Source organism: Toxoplasma gondii, chromosome IX (genome assembly GCF_000006565.2).
Source record: "Toxoplasma gondii ME49 chromosome IX, whole genome shotgun sequence".
NCBI lineage: Eukaryota > Apicomplexa > Conoidasida > Eucoccidiorida > Sarcocystidae > Toxoplasma > Toxoplasma gondii.
The window spans coordinates 4,303,909-4,322,940 of record NC_031477.1 but is presented as its reverse complement, the minus strand read 5'-3'; the positions used below and the strand labels follow the sequence as shown (position 1 = coordinate 4,322,940).

The 19,032-nt window shown below is 51.6% G+C and overlaps 5 protein-coding genes across 5 annotated transcripts; 3 read left to right on the top strand and 2 right to left on the bottom strand.

The window, feature by feature from the left end:
• The first annotated feature begins 816 nt into the window (after window positions 1-816).
• TGME49_291670 (DEAD/DEAH box helicase domain-containing protein) lies at window positions 817-3,632 on the top strand. Its single transcript, XM_002368478.2, has one exon. It carries the CDS (start codon window positions 1,072-1,074, stop codon window positions 3,118-3,120), a length of 2,049 nt encoding a protein of 682 aa, XP_002368519.1. The 5' UTR covers window positions 817-1,071; the 3' UTR covers window positions 3,121-3,632.
• TGME49_291660 (hypothetical protein) lies at window positions 2,692-4,433 on the bottom strand. The gene is made up of 5 exons (XM_018782146.1): window positions 3,801-4,433; window positions 3,601-3,735; window positions 3,477-3,539; window positions 3,321-3,419; window positions 2,692-3,262 (listed from the first exon to the last, which is right to left on the bottom strand). Exons 1-5 carry the CDS (start codon window positions 4,236-4,238, stop codon window positions 3,212-3,214), a joined length of 786 nt encoding a protein of 261 aa, XP_018636470.1. The 5' UTR covers window positions 4,239-4,433; the 3' UTR covers window positions 2,692-3,211.
• A 1,547-nt stretch (window positions 4,434-5,980) lies between these two features.
• Window positions 5,981-8,495, top strand: TGME49_291650 (hypothetical protein). The gene has a single exon (XM_002368476.2). It carries the CDS (start codon window positions 6,695-6,697, stop codon window positions 8,006-8,008), a length of 1,314 nt encoding a protein of 437 aa, XP_002368517.1. The 5' UTR covers window positions 5,981-6,694; the 3' UTR covers window positions 8,009-8,495.
• A 514-nt stretch (window positions 8,496-9,009) lies between these two features.
• On the bottom strand, window positions 9,010-14,181 carry TGME49_291640 (aspartate carbamoyltransferase). Its single transcript, XM_002368475.2, has 8 exons — window positions 13,544-14,181; window positions 12,913-13,152; window positions 12,458-12,568; window positions 11,604-11,699; window positions 10,838-11,121; window positions 10,523-10,646; window positions 9,790-9,990; window positions 9,010-9,423 (listed from the first exon to the last, which is right to left on the bottom strand). Exons 1-8 carry the CDS (start codon window positions 13,589-13,591, stop codon window positions 9,256-9,258), a joined length of 1,272 nt encoding a protein of 423 aa, XP_002368516.1. The 5' UTR covers window positions 13,592-14,181; the 3' UTR covers window positions 9,010-9,255.
• A 2,715-nt stretch (window positions 14,182-16,896) lies between these two features.
• TGME49_291630 (hypothetical protein) lies at window positions 16,897-18,700 on the top strand. The gene has a single exon (XM_002368474.2). The coding sequence runs from the start codon at window positions 17,215-17,217 to the stop codon at window positions 17,920-17,922; it is 708 nt and encodes a 235-aa protein (XP_002368515.1). The 5' UTR covers window positions 16,897-17,214; the 3' UTR covers window positions 17,923-18,700.
• The last annotated feature ends 332 nt before the right edge of the window (window positions 18,701-19,032 follow it).

Sequence of the window (19,032 nt, the reverse complement as noted above, 5' to 3'; positions counted from 1 at the left end):
TACATGCTCCTGCCGCCTCTAGATGACCGTGAACCCCGGCAAAAGCTCTAGCGTTTGGATGTGCCTCAGAACCACCTTGTGCATTTATTAGTGTTCAACAGCCAATATCAAAAGCCGAAGACTCCTGAAAAAGGTGTTGCATTTCAATAACCCTTAAAAAACATTCCACAAAAATCGTCCTACGGGGTATGTGTGCACAACGTGCCCCACCACCAAAGTGTCATTCCATAAATGCCACACGATAGCAAAATCCAACACTTTTCGTCTGGAATGTAACCGTTGTGCAGTAGCCGTAACACCGTAAAAAGCTGAAATCCATCACTTTGACACCCGTAACATCGCCGTTGTTTAACACTTCAAGGAGGACACAACGCGTGGCAGTTTGGACGGACCAAAGCAACCATTTTTCCACAATAAAAGTTACACATGGATTCTCTAAAGAATTGGGAATTGTAAAACCGTACTAAAACTGTTCTACTGCACAACAGCTGGGTGTGGTTTGTCTTGCTGGGGACAAGGCACTAACGCACCGAAGACCGAGCTGATCCGAATGTGACTTAGAACATCTTTTACGGTTTGTTTCTCCCTCCCCAGTGGACTAGATCAATAAACAATAGTTGTGGAGAGGCCTCGTGAATTCAACGAGAGCGTCAGAATAACGATAACGCTACACAGCCGTTGCTCTTCTGCCGTGAAAAGAAGCCCTCTCTGAATCCAACAGCGTCTCCCCCTTCAGTGCATGCGCTCTATGCGTACTCGGCCGAATCGAAGTTATGTCGACTTTCCCCAGAGGGAAGAGAGAGCCTGGCTCCGAGCAGAAAGAAATCCAACGAATGGTGACTGTACATTCTTTACGACAGAGCCTGCATGTGTGCGCTGCCAACCACCTATTGACTGCGGATCTTTGGCATTTTCAATTCACGCGCCGGTGTCTCCTGCCAGGGCCATGAAGCCCGAGACGGGAATCATCTGCCGCTAGGCTAAGATTAGGGATGACTTGCGTGACTCTGACTTCGTGCCCTCTGCCTGGAAACAGCTCGTCTGCGAGAAGGTTACCCGACGGTCTTCTCGATGGTACTGCGACGGCTCTTCGTTTCTTTCGCGATAGCCACATTCGTTGTAGATGCCTGCCTGAGCGTCGTTCCACAGAGTAAAGCCCTGATTGTCCATAGGACCGCTGGCCGAAGTCGCTGTTTCGGGGGCTCGTGTCTTCTTCCAGTTAGTCCGGAATGGGCGTCCAGGCCTCCGGGCGAGTACACGGCATTCCAAACAGCGTGGCCTCGGCCATGCAACTGGAGCAGCGAATCCCGCGGGTTTGCGTCTAGAGGTGCTCAGGCACTGCGGAGCACGTGTGGTTTGTTGCTTCAGAAACAGCCACACTCTTCGTACCACTCTCGGAAACGACCTTATCACGGCCCAGATGGTTATACGGCAGCGGCGGCTCTGTGCCGCGCAAGCCATTCGTCACTCCCAACCAACTCGCACTGCGGACCGACCGAGTTGCTCGCTCGGCATCAACTGCATGCGACAGGGACACTGGAGAAACGAATTTTGGCAACTCTGCTGAGGTCAACTGCCAGGACTGAATATGCACGAACAGACAAGGCAAACGCCGCAGACCCAGCTGGCCTGCAGCTGAACGCCTCGGGGTCTAGCCATAGCGCCAGCGCCTCTGAGCACGGATTAGGCTGTGTAAGCTCGACAGAAATCCGAACGACCACCGCTGACGGGCATTCGGGGGGTAGATTGGTTTTCCCGAGACTCGGCGTCTTCCCAAATTTCGTGGAAGCGTTGGGAAACTTCGGTGTTAGGCAGGCCACTGATATCCAACAGCTTTCTATACCAGCCATCTTAGAAGGCCGCGACACGGTTATTGGAGCAGAAACTGGTAGTGGGAAGACCCTTGGCTATGTTGTCGGTTTGGTCCAAAACATTCTGCTGCAGAAAATGATTCACGAGAAAAAAGAAGATGCAGCGGTGCTACAAAAAGCCGACCTCCCCATTCCGAGACATCACCCTTACGCGGTCGTCATCGTCCCGACCAGGGAGCTGGCTCTGCAGGTGGTCGCATGGGCTCGTCGACTATGCCGGAAGACCCCCGTAACTGCGCAGTTGATGCTGGGGACGTATACAAGGTGGCCTTTCGGCACTCTCGCAATCCCGACCTCTCCCGATCTTGTGGTGTGCACACCGCCGGTTCTAGCACCTTTTGTGAAGGGCGGCCACGCCAAAGATTTGACGCCGTTTCGAGAAATTCAGATGCTAGCGTTGGATGAAGCGGATATGCTTCTCGAAGGTGGATACCGGCAAGCCATGGAGGGCATCTTCACGGCTTTTCGCAGGGCAGATCGGCAGTCGGCCGAAAGCGGAAAGCGACGAACACAGTACATCTTTGCTGCTGCAACGATCCCCGATAGGGGACCAAAGTCTGTGAGGAAAGTCATTAGCCGTCTGTGTCCGAGAGCCACTTTTTTCTGCACGGATAGCCTTCACCAACACAGGGAGCAACTGCAGCAGGAATTCGTTCAAGTCCCTGCAGGAGCATCCGATGACGAGCGAGTCAGTCTTCTTTTAAGCAGGCTAAAGAAGCTGGGCGGGAGCGACAAAGTCATGATTTTCTGCAATACGGCTCAAACTGCACGGAGCCTTTTCGAGGCTCTGGAGAAGGCGCTGCCAACGACGAGACCAAAATTGTTTTCTTCAGAAATTGATCAGAAAGATCGATCGTTCAATCTTGGCCTCTTTGCGAGGGGAAAGAGCAGGGTACTAGTCTGTACCGATGCAGCCTCTCGAGGTCTTGACATAGCTGGTGTGACACTAGTAGTGCAGTATGACTTCGCGCTAAGTGCGGTGGCACATCTACACCGTGTCGGACGAGTCGCCCGTGGCGAACAACCAGGGAGAGCGTTGAACTTTTACTATGACACTCAGAAAGCGCTAGTTGACGTCATTCAAAGGGCGGCGCGGGACCCCGTTTCCCCCTCTGTGGCCGATGCTTTCAGCCGCAAGCGCTCGTTCAGGAAAAAGCTGGAAGACAAAAGCGGCTCTCGTCAGCAGATGCGGGACAGGAGGCCAGACGAGCGCCAGAACGATGGCGAAGACGAACTGCCTAAAAATTAATTCGAAGGTGAAGATCGCTTCTGAACGGTTCCCGGAGAAACCTTAAGCTGTCCAACACATAACGACGTCAAGGTGTATGCTTGACTGCGCCTCATAACTTCCTGCCTTTCCCATGGTACGTGTCGTCTCGTAATCTTGCGGTCTGTGTGGAATTTAGTGTATGAGCAAGGCACGATGCATATGGCGAGATCTCGTCTGACCTCTTGCAAGAGAGCAGATCGTTTGGCGGACAGAATTTTCTCTGCTTGCCGAAGTTGGTCCAGGTCAGAACCTTTGGCGGCAGAGAATGAGGATGACGTCTGCCCAGGGGTCTCGTCACCGATATTCGACAGGCTCGAAGGCGGCTTTTCACCCACCTTGAGGCTGGACGCTAGATTCGTGTGTTGTGATCGAAGTTCCTGAACCTCTCTCTGCAGACTCTAGAACAAATCACTGACACGAGGCTTCTCCGAACATCTCATGAGGGAATTTCAATCTCACTTGCAAGGTTGCCTCTGTGATAGAAATGTCGGACTTTTGTGCGTAAATATCGGCTCGAACCGACGTCAGAGCTTCTTCTGCTTGTTCAATATTCTTCTTAATGTGTGTCGCCTGCTCCCTGGCGGCATCAGCAACCTGAGTTGAACAAAGCGGAAAGGCATGCATTCCTCCCTCCTCCGCAGAATCGCATATCAACTGACGGTGCGGATGTCGGACGATCGAATTGTTTGAAGCAGCGCGGAACAGTCACTTCTATGCTTCCCCCTGCATGGAGGCATGGAGGAGTCACCTTTCACATTATCATCGACAGCCTCGCAGATATCACACCTGCTATCGTTTGTGGATAGAATCACCTCCGACCTAATACGTTCGATCTCTTCAACCTTGGCTTTTAGACTGTTCACCTCCGTCTGCTGAAGGAGCAAACGCAACGAAGCAGTTTGCTTTTCGGATTCAATCTCGAGCAATCCTTTTTCGCTTGTCACAGTGTGCTGTTGAAGCTGCTGTTTTTCTGAAGTCGCCTGCGCAAGCGCCTTTTCCAGCCCCTGGCGTTTTTGCTCTAGGTGTTCCACTTCTTGGAAATATTCGGCAGTCTGCCTTCGAGAGTGATCCAGCAGTGTCAGAAACTCGGCCGCCATTATGTGTAAACGCTGGGGTGCTGACAGAAGAACGGCCCCGATCAGATGCGCTTTCACCCAGGAAAAGGCGACGTGAGACGTTCCCGTGTTTTTCTTGACGCGGGATAGAGCAAGAAATTCTTGTCTCACCGATCAAAATTGTTCACGTAAGAAGCTGACAGGAAGCTTGAGCAGAAAGCAAAATAAACATTTCACTAGAGGCGTCTCAACCTGACCGTGTTTTTTTTTCTGGATGCGGATGCACTCACCTGTATATACACACGTCATTAGCTCTGGTGCGAACACTCCGATGTCTCGTTGTGAAGACACAGTGAACTACGATGCGTTCTTTCCCTCTGCCGTGACTCCTGTTGATTGTACTGGAAGCAAGGAGATCATCTGGAGGGGGTTCTGATGGCCTGAGGCTGTTCTTCACATCTAGTATTCGTGCACAAGACCAGCCAATCTCCAGTTCGGTGTTAGAGCATGTCAACACTGATTCTTCTATAAATTGAGTGGGACGCCGGTGGCAAGAGTAAGGCCACGAAGCAAAAAGCGAGGAACTCCCTCACCAGTAGTCTTGTCTGTTCCTATCACTGAAGCACGCTTCTGTAAAACCGCAACAAGGATAACAGACACACCAGCGGCTACTTCCGTGTAGGCAAGACATCGCGACATGGCTCCCCCACCTGCCGCAACCAGCTGTGCTGTGTTTATCAGTGGATTGGAAAACGCCTGATGCCTGAAGGTATCAAGTCAGTTGCAGGGAGAGAGCTAGCACACGTATCACGGGAATGAATGAACTGGTTGGGCGGTAGCGGCCGGGCATCCTCCGTGAGGGGGGGATAAACCTCCATTCGCCCTTCCGTTGCTCTCTTTACATAGCTGAATGAGTTGCTTTGCATTTCGTTCTGAGGCATTAACCGATGACGTTCCCTTTCTCAGCACATCACCCTCTGCGGTTCCGACGCCAATGAGCAGACCTGTGGCATGAATGCCCGCGTGGCACACCGGAAACGCCGGCAAGTGGCTCAGCTGCTTCATGCCCGGTTTTCTGCTTCGATTCTTCTACTCGTCTGGTATAGGCTTTTTAAAGAGGAACTTTTCCGTTACCCGCGGTGGACGTGACGTGCTTTTTTCTGTTGAACAGACTGGGGGTCGGTTGGCGACCCGTTTCGACCGTGGACGCGGTATCTCGCCTCTAACCTCGTGAGCCAACATGTACACGCCACAAATAGCGCATCCATAGCATTTTTGTGTGCTGGACATGCATATCAGTCCAGGCGGATTTATTAAGCGCATGTGACGAAAACTCTGTCACAGCTCTTGACCAGCGGTTTTCCTGTCTGTACCCTTGCCGGCTTGTGCGCTGAAGAATCCCTCGCCGCCGATGAACTGTCAAATCCGTATGCATCTTTTCTATTGAAGCAGCATTCCCATATTTTCGTGAGCATTCTCCTAAGCGATGATTTCCTGGGTTATATGCTGCAGTGGGCCTGCAAAAGGGACAACGCCACAACAAACGGCTTGCTGCCATGCAGATTTCCTCAGTGCGCCAGCAGCTGGCGCCGATGCTGCGCTGACGGTCCTCGATGTCGTTCAAAGAAAACGGCGATCGGCTTCAGTATCGCGAGCAATGTTGCAGAAGAGCAAGTTGCCTAACACTTGGTAATAACTAAGGCCTATTTTGAGGTTGGGGGGGACCACACATGATTGACATTGTGGGGCCACTTTCAGCACATTTGTCCGGTGCTGGCCGTGCGCGTGGCGGACACCACCCTGACGGTTGCTTTTAGCAGGAGTGTCTTGTGGCTGAGGTACCTTGCAGTTTTGTCACCCGCCACTGTGGCCGAAATGCCACCTTGAACAGAGATGGGATTGCTCTTCAAGGTAGTTTACACCCCCACGGAACTATTTTCTGTACTGAAGCGCTCGCGCATGAACAACCGGAACCAGTGTACCAGCGTCGTACGCCTCTGCGCATCGGCATTGTGCTCTTGAAATCACGCGTAGTCCGACCGCCGCTTTCGACACCATCGTCTTCCTCGCTGCGCCAGTAAGTGGACAACGAAGTTAGCTTTGTTTAGTGTTACCACCTTCAAGTTGTCCCCCTGAAGAAGAGCTTTTATCAGGTGCGGGGAGTTGATGACCTTGATGACCTGGAGGGTGAGTTCTCAATCCACCCTGGTCATCCCGATTTGCTAGCCATCTGCATGCCATCCGGTTGACCCGAAACGCAAAAGCGCATCTGGTCTTGAGGCTTCTTGTTGCTATTCTTACAGCCGTTGTCAACTCCAGTTTCACTTGTTCAGCCTGTTTCCTGAGCTCTCACCTGATTCATACGACAAACAAAATTGCTTCATGGTTCGGCGCATCCTCTTCCGTGGTGGTACCACAGCAAGCTCCCCAATTTTCTGCAGTGTGGCACTGGCCGCTGCAGAGGAGTTGGTTCTGCTACTAGTGCTTTGAGTGAAAACATGCGGGTGCAACGACCCACGAATTACGTCGTTCACTCGCAAAGGACTCTACCGCAATGGAAGTGGAACGCTTATGCAGAGGCGCCTCCGGCACCTTTGCTCGCGAGTGGCGTCGTTGCCGACGAGGACATGAGCGTACCAGCGCTGGTTCGGACTTACCAAGCACAGATCACAGCTCTCACTCACGCACATGAAGAGATCATGCGTGACAAAGTGCGCCTGGAAAGACTGGTGGAGCCATACGTGTGTCCCAAAACTCGAGAGCTGGTGGCGGAACCTAGCGAGGACATTCTGCTGCTCAAGAAAGGATTTGACATACGCCTGCAGCAGTTTAACGAGGACTGCAGAAAAGCATCCAAGCTAGAATGGATTATCCAGCGCAAGTTGATGCACATAGAGGAAAAGGAGGACAAGTGGGTAGCGACTCATCCGTGCCAAGTGGAAGCTACCTGCCGAGCACTGAAGAAAGTAAAAGACCAAGGCCGTCTTATCAAAATTCTTCAACATGAGCTCGACGAATGTCTCTACTTCAATGACTTATACGCTGAACAGCTTCGAAAGATGAGGAACGAGTGTAGCGCCGGAGTTCATGCGGGCAGGCCACAGCCTACTTTCTACACCGTTCGGACGCTTCATCAGGACTTTGAGACGTCTTTCAAGCACGCCTCCGATTGGGTTAAAGCCATTCGTGTGAATCCCCTCAATAATGTGATACCTCGGCTGCGCGAACCTCCGCCTCCAGAGGGCCCCTTCGAGCCAGGTTTCGAACCTCCGAGAGATGCGCCGCTGCAAAAACCTGTCGAGCAGCACGTGCACGGTGCACCGGCGGCGAAGCCGGGGATAGCTGATGGCGAAGGCACGATGCTGTCCCAGTTGTTCAAAGCACTAGGCGGCATCACAGAAGCGGCAGCAGATATCAAGAAGACTGTTGCAGACGAAATGGGCAAGGATCGAACTCGGCGGCGCTCTCGGGAGCCGAGCAGGGAACCGGCTGCAGACTTGCTCGAGCAAGTGTTAGACAGGCATGGAACACGTGACGTTGAGCGGGAGTCAATGACTTCTCCCCGTGGCGCGCGAAGATCTCCACGACCGGGGACCGTGTCGCCTCGACACGAAATGCGGCCGACGTTAGCGAGAGACGCCACGATCCGGTCAATGGATGACGTACTTAGAAAACCACAAAGGACGATCTCTAGCCCACGGCTCGGTTTACGCTTGGGAACTAGGACTCTCCGATCACCCAGGAGCATTGTGGACGAGCAGCCTGCCCCTTCCCTGAGTCGTGCCATGTCTAGTGCTTTTCTGGGAGGGTGACGCGTAGGAGTCTTCTTTAGCGTCAACAGTGTGCCTCGTGAATCTTCGCTGGTCCTAAGGTTTTTCCTACACGTGCTACTGTCCTCTGGAGGCTGTCTGGCGTTTTCAACTGGCAATCGTGTTCGCCATGACCATGAATTCTTCATCGTCCGTTTGTCGTGTAGTAGTCCAGAGTACCGCCCATGGGCGCCAAAACATCCTCAGACGACGCCTAACAGTGGTGGGCTAGTTTCAGAGGAACAATGTGCTTCATCTGCAGATCAGGTGATACTTCGTGAAGACGGACGCGACTTTGTTGTTACCGTCTCCCGTGACCCTACACAGAACCGTTGGTGGCTCATGTGTTCTTTTTATCTATCAACGGCGTTCTTCTAGGCAAGACGGTGCTGTCCGTGGAAGGGCTTTTTCCGCTGACGCTGAAACTGAGTGGAGCCCATACACGAGCGAAACCAAATATGTCAACAGATTGTATAACTTTTCTCCCTTCCTTGCCTCGCTTTGCCGGTTTCCGTCACCTCTAGGTATGTTTGTTTCACCCTGCACGAACTACACCAAGGCAATCAAACAGATGCATCTACGTACGAGCTGAAGACTTGTTTCAAAGTCTAGCATGGCATTGTAACACATCTACACTCGCTAAGTCTGCCTGCTCTACACAAGCCCCGTTGTCCCCGTTCGAACCGACGGACAGCAGTTTTCAGGCATCCGCATAGCGCGCTGTTACACGAAACACAGGAGATGCCGTGCTAGCACACGCTGAGTGATAGCTATATTTATGGACGCCGGACTGTCCGCGCCATTGCGTCAGTATATCCCGTTCTTCCGTGGCCTACTGGCAGGCAAGAAACAGGTGTTTTACTAATGGCTACGTAGTGCGTGTAATACGATCAAAGGCATGGCTCTTTTCACACACAAAAGGGACCTCTCTGGGCAGCCGAAGCTCTACTCTCGCCGATGTCTGTTTTGTGCACGGACAGTTTTCCTGACAAATAGTTGGGTCGCTTGTGTACATCTCGAGTCTGCGCAGCTTGCTTGAGCTGGAAGTATCAAGACAATTGCAAATGGACTTCCCGCTCTCTGCAGTGGCGGTTGGTGTGAAACTGCCACAATCCACAAAGTTGTTTTTTTCGTGTATCTACGGGTGGATGTGCAGACGGTTTCTGAAGCGGAAGTAACCGAAACTCCGTGGAGGATTTCACGTCACATACGTCGTTTACAGCACACGCACCGACCGCTGTGGCTGGCCATTAAGACGCCTGACCCAGAAGCATGCGTGCTGTGCCTCGATTCAAAAAGACTGACAGCAGCGCCATGCGCATGTAGAGTCCGTTCTCAGCCTGGGTAAAGTAGGCGCAATGATTCGTATCATCAACGTCGACCGCGATCTCTTCACGGCGAGGGAGAGGGTGCATGACCTGAAAGAACCCCAATGAACTCAGCACTAAACAGAGACACGTTTTACTGAGAATCCTTGAGAGTTATGAGGTGTGCACCACTCTGCCGTAAATGCGGCCACGTTTAGGCTGTAGCCAGACACCAGCTTGACCAGTGGTGGCCCTGAATCCACACCGCCCATTCGGCTGTATCGCAACAGATTGAGTCAGCGAGAACGTTCAAGGCCTTCATACCAGCTCTTCCTTCAGTGGTTAGACGTGAGTGTTTTCAATGTTACTGAATGCTTTTTTAATGTTACTGATTGCTTCGCTAATGGCTATACATTCTCTCGTTTTGCTTCTGCCGGGCTTCGACTGTCACGTGTTTCCTTAGCTTTCACTCCTTACCTTCAAATGGGGGCGGGCATGTTTCTCGAGCAGACCTCGCGTCAGTTGATAGTCGCTGGGAGGGAACTGCTGTCCGCTTGTCGGCACCACTGGATGATCAAGCCTCTCAGACTGGAGACGAGTCATGTACAACACGTCAGATGTCCGAATGGCCTCAGGGAAATCTGACGAGCAGATAAGTCTCTCTTCGCCAGACAGTCCCTGGAATGTAGAAACAAAGGATACAGAGAACACGCATTCGCCAGCGCTCCTGCCTATCTACTCAGGAATGCCCTTGGTTTCAACGACAGAACGCCGGTTTCAGGCTGTGAGTCACATAGGTCGGGTCGCCGGACCCGAATGAGTCACACGGGCCTCACACATGCAATGGCGAAACTGCTGAAACTTGAGAAAGTTGACGTGCTGACGCATTCGTCCGCAGCACAAATCTAAGCTTTACAGTGACGACGAATTCAGAGAACCCACTAGTGGAAGACAATAGAGCAAGGGCCGTGTCAAAGTGTTTTCCCCCGTTCACCATGTCGAGTTGGGGACGGCCTGACTTGGTAGATCGGCCACTGTTTCTCCCCTTGATACACAGCACAGCAAATAAAACTTCGGGAACACCGGACATGTTCTACGCGTCTACTGAAACAACACTCTCAATGTCTACAGTTTCCAAATAAGTTACAACTTAAACTGGGTGCATGCAAGCTCGCCTTGAACAAAGCAATGAAGTCATAGAGTTTGTTACCTGAGCCTTGAAATTTTCTCGGACGCGTTCCGCGACACTTGCGGGCAGAGCCGAGGCCTCGGTGCTGACGGCTGTCAAGTGACAGTCGAAACGCGACAGAAGCAACGCGAGAGAATGCACAGTCCTGAACAAAGCAATCCGTCACATTGTGAAGACCCACGTCTACCTAATTACAGAACAGCCACAAACTGCAAATATAGAGTTTAGGCATCCGCGTGTCGCCGCTTCTCTATACTCTTGCAGATGTGTTGTTGTTTCCCTCTCGCAATGTCGACTCCTGCCTTTGCTACCACCAGGGTGCCATCAGTGCCCTACCTGCCGTTCTTGAGGTCCCCCACAAAAGCCACCCGTAGCGTCGCTTCGGGTTGATGCTCGACCAAGTTATTTTTCTCATTCGGATCTCGGATGCAGCTGCTGTCGCCCTCAATCTTTTTGAGCTGCGCCTCCCACCAGCGGGGGCGGAGCTGAACGACAGTCAGCAAATCGAGAAGAGCCTGCGTCGGGTGTTCCCCTGCTCCGTCGCCCGCACTGAGCAAACAGCAAGGCGGCCTTCCCACTCGCACGTCTTTCAAGGCCCGGGTTGCGCGTTCCATAGAGCCCTGAGAGAAAGACCGAAGGCGAAAGCGAGGTGATGGAGGCAAGCATGGCTTTGAGTGGTACTGGCTAGCGTACTATTCAGTGCTTAGAAAGTAACTCCATTCGTCCTCGAGTCTCATGCTCTACAATACACAGAAATACGAAATAGGCTGTCGACATGTGCCAAAGAATGTCTAACACAAAAGTGGAAGTGACTCTCTCTGACCACGTGGAAACTATCCATTTGAGTGAATGGTCGTGAAGGGAAACAAACGTCTTAGTACGCGACGGGAAACCAGTGTCTTGGCAACGTCTGTATATAAGCAGAGCAATTTTTCGCAGCAATTTTCCCCCGTTGACAGAGCCACAACGAACATTTGAACAACAGCGAAGACGAAAGATATGGGAAGGAGCCGTGCCATGTTTATTAACACCACAGCGAACATATGTTTTCACCCACAGATCTTCCACCAGATCGATACAAACGAAAAAACCTTCTGCGTACCTTCTCGGGGTGTCGGAGCACGATGCAGTCGCTGTAAGCTGCAAACATGCGAATGCTGTCCTCCAGAGACTCTCCCTTCTTAGTGGAGGAATTCGTCTGCAGAGACAAGAGAAAATAAGGGCTACGCAGCTTGTGGTTGCCCACTCTTTTCACCTGCTTTGCTGTACCGTCTTTCGTCTGCAGACCGTGTCCTGTATCAACATCTACTTGGGATTTTTGGAATTATTCTCAGTCAAATGCCGCGCGCTTCAGGCCACCTCTTGGCCTTCCGCGCTGATTGGCCTTCGCACCGCCACCGAAGTTCGCTGCTGAATGAGTGCGTCTAGTCGTCTTCAAACAACGTAGAAAATGGAACTCCGAGTTAAAGACGTGACTCGACTAACGTAGATCAAGCGTGGGGTTTGGAAGTTGTTTCTATATTTTCAGGAGCTACCCTAACCTCCTGTTTTCCGGTGCCGTTCGTCACCACGTTTGGTCTGATCCGAGAAGCTCGCACATCTCAGAATATACCTTTCCTGTATTTGTAGTTCTCATTTTCGAAAAATGTGAATTAGTTCAGTTAGAATAATAGATGTTTGCCTTTTTGATCGCTATGAAATACTATAACGTCCGAAGGACGATGTCCTGAAATAGAAACTCCGAAGTGAACTTTTTTGGCCTCATCCTAAGTACACTGCGGGCCCAATAGATACAGGCAAGTCGACGAGCTTGACTCGACTGTACGCTTTTGATCTGATTCTAAAAAGTACGCAGTATACGGGGGAAGCCAAGTACACACAAGCAACTTGAGAAGCATTACTCGCTTGTGTGTATCCGGGTTTGCGTTCACCAAAGACTCTTCTCGCCCAAATTACCTGCATGTCGCCACAGCTGATAACCCGGCCCCCCAGCCTAAGGGTGGCGGCCTCAAAAGAGCACCGCGTGCGAGTGCTGGGCTCGAAAAACACCGTTGCGATGTTTTTCCCCTGCATGCGACAAAGCGAACAGATGACAAGATCCAGAAAACAACTCTCTTCAAAACAGCTGCAAGAGGCGCTCAACTCCAGAAGCTCCCGTGCATACTTCCACCAACAGGGGGTAAAACTCGTGTTAGACCACGTCGTCAAAACACACACGAAGACAGCCGCCAAACACAGCCCACGCTTACCATCGTGGTCTTGAGCGGTTGTCCGTGCGAAAGAAAAAAAATCAACAGCCGGTCTCCGATCTCAAGACGAAGACGGCAGGGATAACCGTGACGAACGGTGATGCTAGGAATTTCTGAAACGCACTCCAGCGAGACGTGAATGAACGCAGATCGCACACGCACCTGGAGAAGCTCACACCACGCGCCTTCGCTGCAGCCATTCTGGACAGATGTCTCGGAGAGAGTGCCAGGACAGGCTGCAGCGTCGCGTTCGCTTTTCAGGAGAAGCTGGCGGAGTTGCGAGGCCACGGCAACAAAAAGGACAACATCTGGAGGGGAGAGCCTGGACACTGAAGTGAGTTGTGACCTGAAAAACTTCTCTTCCGCACGCTGGATAAGGTCATGGCGGAAGGCCGCGGACAGCTGAGCGCAGGGGATAGCACACAGCGGCGGTTACGCTCTGGGTTCGCTTCCATGACAACATTGCCAGCAACAAGATTATGAGATGAACGTTTCTGTGACACAAACAACTCAAACGTAGTGATTAAAAGTAAAGATACAAACAGTTTTGTAGCAGCCACGGTTTGCTTTGCATCCTGTCGTCAGACTGATGAGGCGGCGCGCAGCAGCACGTGAACAGCACACGCGATTGCAAGCGTCGGGGTACAACAACAGAACACACATGGTACGGTAAAACGCGGCGAGAAAACAGCGTTTAGACTGAAAGCGAAGGCGCTCCTGAGAAGCCGAACACGGGGAGTATGTATCGTGTACAGAAGCGACGGGATTCCTGACTTGAGTCACTCGCACATACCTGTCGGCAAAAAGTAGAAAAAGCAGCTTTATCCTTGCTGTCCTCCATTTCGAACTGTTCGGTTATCTTTTGCACGATCTGAGGGAACACGCGTCCACCTAAGGAGGACCGCAGAATAGAAATGTTTTTTCTTGGCGGCGGTACGATCTCCCGATGAGTAGCTGAGACACGCCGCTCCGAGCTCTGGCAGACTGGACAGCCACATGCAAGCGCAGTCCCCGGAGCAGAGAGGCGCTCAATTTGACGGTGCTGACTTCAGAATAAAACAGAGAAACAAGGGGGGTCCGCATAGGATCAAGCAAGGCCGAAACCTATGCTGCAATGCTCCGATTTGTGTCTGGGCATGCGCAGCCCAATACAAGAGATATGCCTGCGCAACTTCGACTGTTGAGGGAAAATCCGCTTTCAGCAAGACATTTCCGAGAATAAAAGATGCGTTGGCATGCAGTGAGATTGCTGCGGATGCAAGAGCCTTCCTTCTTCCGCGCGAAATGACACGGAGAATAGCAATACCTCTACCCGCGAAACTTCACAGCAGGCTCGCTGTGGCCGCGCAAAGGTGGGCGACTGCAGTATCGATTCACGCGACCGCCGCTATCGGCAATCGAGTAGAGCATCTAAAAACGAAAAACTGCTTTCGTGCAAGACTTGAAACTGCCATAGACAGAATATATGCAGTGATGACTAGGTTTGCCTGCTGTAGACCGGTGTCAGAGAGCATACTGGACCACTCAAGTACCAAGCCCCCCTGGCAACACAGTGCAAGCTTATGGTCATGTGCGCGTTCTCAATCACATGTATCTAGACGATCGCGACCGCCGCTGTTGGAGTCGGTCTCGACAAGATCCTTCAAACACAGAAAAAGGCATATGCATGAAACTTGAAGAGCTGTTTGACGCCTCTATGAATGCTCTCTCTTGGCGCGTCCCGTCTGCAGCGCTCCCAGTTGCCACAAATCGTTAGACACGCTGCATGCTGCAGCAATGGTGTCACCTCCGCGTGAGTTTTCAGGATCCTTCATTGCTGCCATTAGATGTCCTGTTTGGTCAATGTGGATCAGCACAATAGAACTTAGATTCGGCAAACAAAGAGGCCTTCACGATCTATGCCAACCATCCACTTGCCACACGATAACGCCTGCGCTCAAAGATGCCACGTATTTTGAGCGCGTCCTTCAGATGGATGTGCGCTGGCTTCAAAAATCAAAGGAAGCAAAGACTCGATACAACTGCCATTGCCCTTGGCGGGGTGTTCTCTGTGCCTTTAGAAGAAGGACAACACAGCAACCATCTGGAAGAATACGTGCAAGGTGCTTTTCTGGGCTGTGTACCACTCGGGAAGTTGCAACCTGCGACTGAGACTTCTTCACTGAGATTAGGAAGAGTCCGTATGAACTCGCAGCATCCGAATTTGGCGTTTGTCCTATGTGGAGAACACGAGAAAACTAGTTTCGTTCAAATTGACGTCACAGAGAGAGGAACGACCACATGGATTCTCGCTTGTGAAACTCCCACTGTGTCGTTAGTTCACATTCCGTTTCTACCGGAAGCAGAGGTCTTTTCAGAACTCGTAAAGAGAGCAGAAGCCTGCGTTTCATAGGAAGAGTCATTTCCAGCGCAACAGTGACACGGGTATCCATTTGAGCGTATCCGTCTGGTTATTCAGAGGCATTAATTTTCTGTCGCGCGAATTGCACAAGCATAAGCTGCTACCTCATATGGTACAGTTTTGGTGGCGGCGGTCTCACTGAGTGGAAAGTGAGGCTTCGGATATAGCGACGCCGTCAACCACGAATCCCTGGGCAACAATGGGGCGACGGTGTAAAGCGAACTGAATTGTAGATCGTGATGATCAAGTGGATGCACCTTGGATCGAAGGAGAAACTCTAGCAGTCGGTACAAGATCTCGGGAGTAAATTGCTGTTAACAATAGCCCTCCACGGGAGGGGTGCAGTGAACTGAAATAGTATTTAGAGTCTCGACTGTGTGCCTGATGTTCGTGTTTTAGGCTACGATGAAACCCTACCTCATCTTGTTTCTTCCATTTATCAAGTACAATCATGGATCTCATTGACGATAGTGCAGATCAAGCAGAGCACTAACGGCATCCAAGAACCAGAGTTCCGTGATCGATGGTACCGTCGGTGCCATGTGCGTGATATACCTGATGCGTGTGCTGTGATTTGAGATGCCTTGTTCATTTAGCATACGGAGGAGCTAGAAAATCATATCCCGGTGCTGTGGGGCAGCAGTATCGAATACGATTATAACAAGCCTTTGAACTAGCGTATAAAGTGTGACGCAAAAACGACCTTACCCCACGATACACTCAGCAATTACAGTCTTGCCACATGTATCGGCGTTTAAATCACAGCCACTTTGAGCAGTGCGACTACCCTGGGACTAACAAGAAGGCAATATGCCCCATATGGATGGGGCTGGTCGCAGCAAGGAAATGGTGGCGCGGCGACACAGTGGGCTGCGTCACACTCAGAAGAACAAAGGGAAGCAAACACTTTCAGTATGCTGAACACACAGGAAAAATCTTGCGGTCGTGATAGAAGTTGCCTTTCGCTCATGTGGTCGAAGAAAATTATATTTTCATGGAACGACCGTAATCACCACGGCACTAGGAGGCCGACTTCATACATTGTCAGGCCTGTCTGTGCCGTCTGTCTACGTAACATGAATGGGGCTCACTGTCTGTTCATCTCGCAAAGCAAGAAATGACGCGGCTATTTTGGTGAAACAAATTAGTGTCTCATGACGTTCGTTTTCACCGGGTCAGGCGGACCTTTGAAACCGAAACTCGGTTGGCGCCTCTGCCTACAGGCGGCCAGAGGGTGTAGACCCTTAGAGGTCGTTCGACAAGAGTTTTTCCAATGTCTGGCAAAGCATTTTGCCATGGCAGTTACTCTGAAGCAGATGAAACGTCACAGAGTATCATCTCTATGCGCTCAACATTATACTGGTTGATTTTTACTCTGATAAAGCAGGCTACTTTCTGAGGCACATACGCTGTCCCTGTTGCAGGGCCCGCATAGACAACAGCAAATCTCGCTTTTGTGGTTGTCTTCGAAAAAAGGATCTATGTTCTCACCACGCGTCCGTGATGCACTCTTCAGAACTTACAGGACTGTTTAGGCAGGGAGAACTCGTAGACGCAGCGGAGAAAAGAAGGTAGTGTAGCTGGCGGACGGCTGCCAGTTAGTGCCGCTGCAACGTGTGCCACAGGAGGTCGGGCGACATCGACGGCCCGGCACTTGCCAGCGTCCTCAGGTGGTTGCTTCATTCTGTGCCTCAAGAATGCCTGGGCCTCGAAGATTCCTCATGCTCCTAGTACCTGTTTGCAGAAATAAACAACACTTCCTCCTTGCATCTTGGATCTGTTTTTGGTTTGAGATATAGAGAGTTTACCCTCTTTTGCTGGCTCGTAGCAGGCACAACCCCACCGGGCCCCTCTGTTTCGCCTTGCAGAGCATGCAGCGTTGCATGCTCAAGGCGGGGGCTGTGTCCGAGCACGCTTTCACGGGCCTTGCTGTGGCTCTTCGCCTGCAAATAGATTGCCTCCTTTGCCAGATGACTTGCGCGACGCCCAGTTCACAGTTGATCGGTTGATTACGCTGTCACACGTGCCCGTGCGTCAGGCAAAGCAACTGCCTGCTGGAGTAAATGTTTTCAGGTGAGACCTTGTTCTGTTCCATGATGTACTGCCAGTTTACCAGATGGGGGGAGGAGGGTCGACGCCCGCTGCGGACCCTCTTCGTTTTGTGCGTTTTGCTGGCTTTTTGCGGTGTCACAACCCACATCGCGTCGGCGGCACGTGCTGACGTAGACCCTGTGTCTGCGACGGAGGCCGTCGTCGCCGAAGTTGAGGAAGCAAGCCGGCAAGACGAAGCGGCGGAAAACCGCGATGAATCATTGGAGGATGCCGTGTCGAGTCCGGACGCTCTGGCGACTGCGTTGATGCAACGGATCCAGGAGCTATACCAAGAAAGCTTCCGGCTGCTAGCCTCCGCAAAGGCTGACGCCACCGCGTTCAAAGAGGAACTGGCAGCCCATCTGGAAAACATCAAACAGGGCGGCTTGCCCACCGACCCGGCGCAGTTCCGCAGCCTTGGTGGCATGCAGCTGTCGTGGATGGAGGCAGACAAATCCCGCAAAGAAGCTAGCGTTGCCATGGAGAAGCTGGCGGTTGTTCTGGGGCAACTTAAAGCGGTTGCAGACGAAGTGGGAACGACGCTGAAAGGGTCCGTCGAACAGGCGGTACGGCAGGGGCAGAAGCTGTATGGAAGTCTTTTGAGCACCTTGATGAAGGACGAAAAACAAAGTACGAAGGACCAGGGCATCCAGATTGAGCTGAGAAAAGGCTCGATTTGAGTATTGTTCGATATGAGAATAAGCAGCAATCGCCTTGTTATAAGGACCTGAAGACGCGCATGCATTGAGCAGGCGCCTCTAAGCTTTCCACATGCTTCTGTAGCGAAAGGCGACAGCGTTTATATTACATCGTTTTCGATATGTTATGGTCTGCTCGACGCGCTTAACTGGAGGTAGACTCCGTCGCCGTACGAACGACAGCCGAAGGCAGATGCTGCCAAGTACTGGGTGCGTTCGTACGGCTCTCCGACCTAACAGACTGTGGTGGTTTTCGCCTGCCGGGATACGTCGCTGGGAGACGATACATACCGCCTTTAGAGTTGCTCCTTTCCGCTGAGATGCAATGGGGAGAGAGCTGTGATGCCATACGACATTTCAGACACACGACGAGCGGTTCAAAGACGCACCTTTCTACTGTCCTTTTGTGGACGGCAGTTGGACGTCGTCGATTAGATGACAGTCTCCCTGCTGGTGCAGGTGTAAACAATGCCGACAAACGAGGGGTGTGGGAAGCATGGCGGGGTGTCGTGCAATGCAAGCACGGCTGTCACGCACAAAAAGCCATGTGCTCGGCGGTCAACTTGGCGTGGGTTCTTTCGATTCCAGGTCAGGGCATTTCTGCTACACCCAGTTCCTTATGTTTAAATATAGCCCATGTAAATATAGCGGTCTTGACTTGTCAATTGTTATATAATACCTTGCTACTCAAAGGTAGGGGACAATTGTTCCCGTGTTCCCGACTACTGACTGAAATGAACTGAAGCTACTGACTGAAGTGAACTGAAGCTGCTTTTGTTGTAGCGGATTCCCTAAAGACACATGAATGAGCTTATTCATACATCCCGGGATGTAACGGCACCATACGACGCGGTCTCGAAGAAAGAAGCAAATGTATGCGGAAACCATAAACCGATGGAGTGGACTCTCACGGACGTGTAATGGCACAAAAACGGGAATTCATTCGCAAACAGAACAGTGGCAACACTTTACAAAAGTTTTTCGAGTTCGGCAATCCAGCCTTCTAGATTCGCAACAGTTGTAAAAATATCCTAGCATTTTCACACGGCGGCAATATCCGTACGCAAGCGCCAAGATGTGCAGGACAGTGAC

What these genes read in the sequence shown, in the direction of transcription:
- TGME49_291670 (XM_002368478.2), top strand. Translation starts at nt 1,072, where the DNA reads ATGGTACTGCGACGGCTCTTCGTTTCTTTCGCGATAGCCACATTCGTT.
- TGME49_291660 (XM_018782146.1), bottom strand. Translation starts at nt 4,238, where the DNA reads ATGGCGGCCGAGTTTCTGACACTGCTGGATCACTCTCGAAGGCAGACT. An exon ending in ATCTAGCGTCCAGCCTCAAG is followed by an intron (nt 3,420 to 3,476) that starts GTGGGTGAAAAG and finishes ACCCCTGGGCAG; the next exon opens with ACGTCATCCTCATTCTCTGC. An exon ending in GATCTGCTCTCTTGCAAGAG is followed by an intron (nt 3,263 to 3,320) that starts GTCAGACGAGAT and finishes AATTCCACACAG; the next exon opens with ACCGCAAGATTACGAGACGA.
- TGME49_291650 (XM_002368476.2), top strand. Translation starts at nt 6,695, where the DNA reads ATGCGGGTGCAACGACCCACGAATTACGTCGTTCACTCGCAAAGGACT.
- TGME49_291640 (XM_002368475.2), bottom strand. Translation starts at nt 13,591, where the DNA reads ATGGAGGACAGCAAGGATAAAGCTGCTTTTTCTACTTTTTGCCGACAG. An exon ending in CGTGGTGTGAGCTTCTCCAG is followed by an intron (nt 12,569 to 12,912) that starts GTGCGTGTGCGA and finishes TGTCGCATGCAG; the next exon opens with GGGAAAAACATCGCAACGGT. An exon ending in TCAGCTGTGGCGACATGCAG is followed by an intron (nt 11,700 to 12,457) that starts GTAATTTGGGCG and finishes TTGTCTCTGCAG; the next exon opens with ACGAATTCCTCCACTAAGAA.
- TGME49_291630 (XM_002368474.2), top strand. Translation starts at nt 17,215, where the DNA reads ATGTTTTCAGGTGAGACCTTGTTCTGTTCCATGATGTACTGCCAGTTT.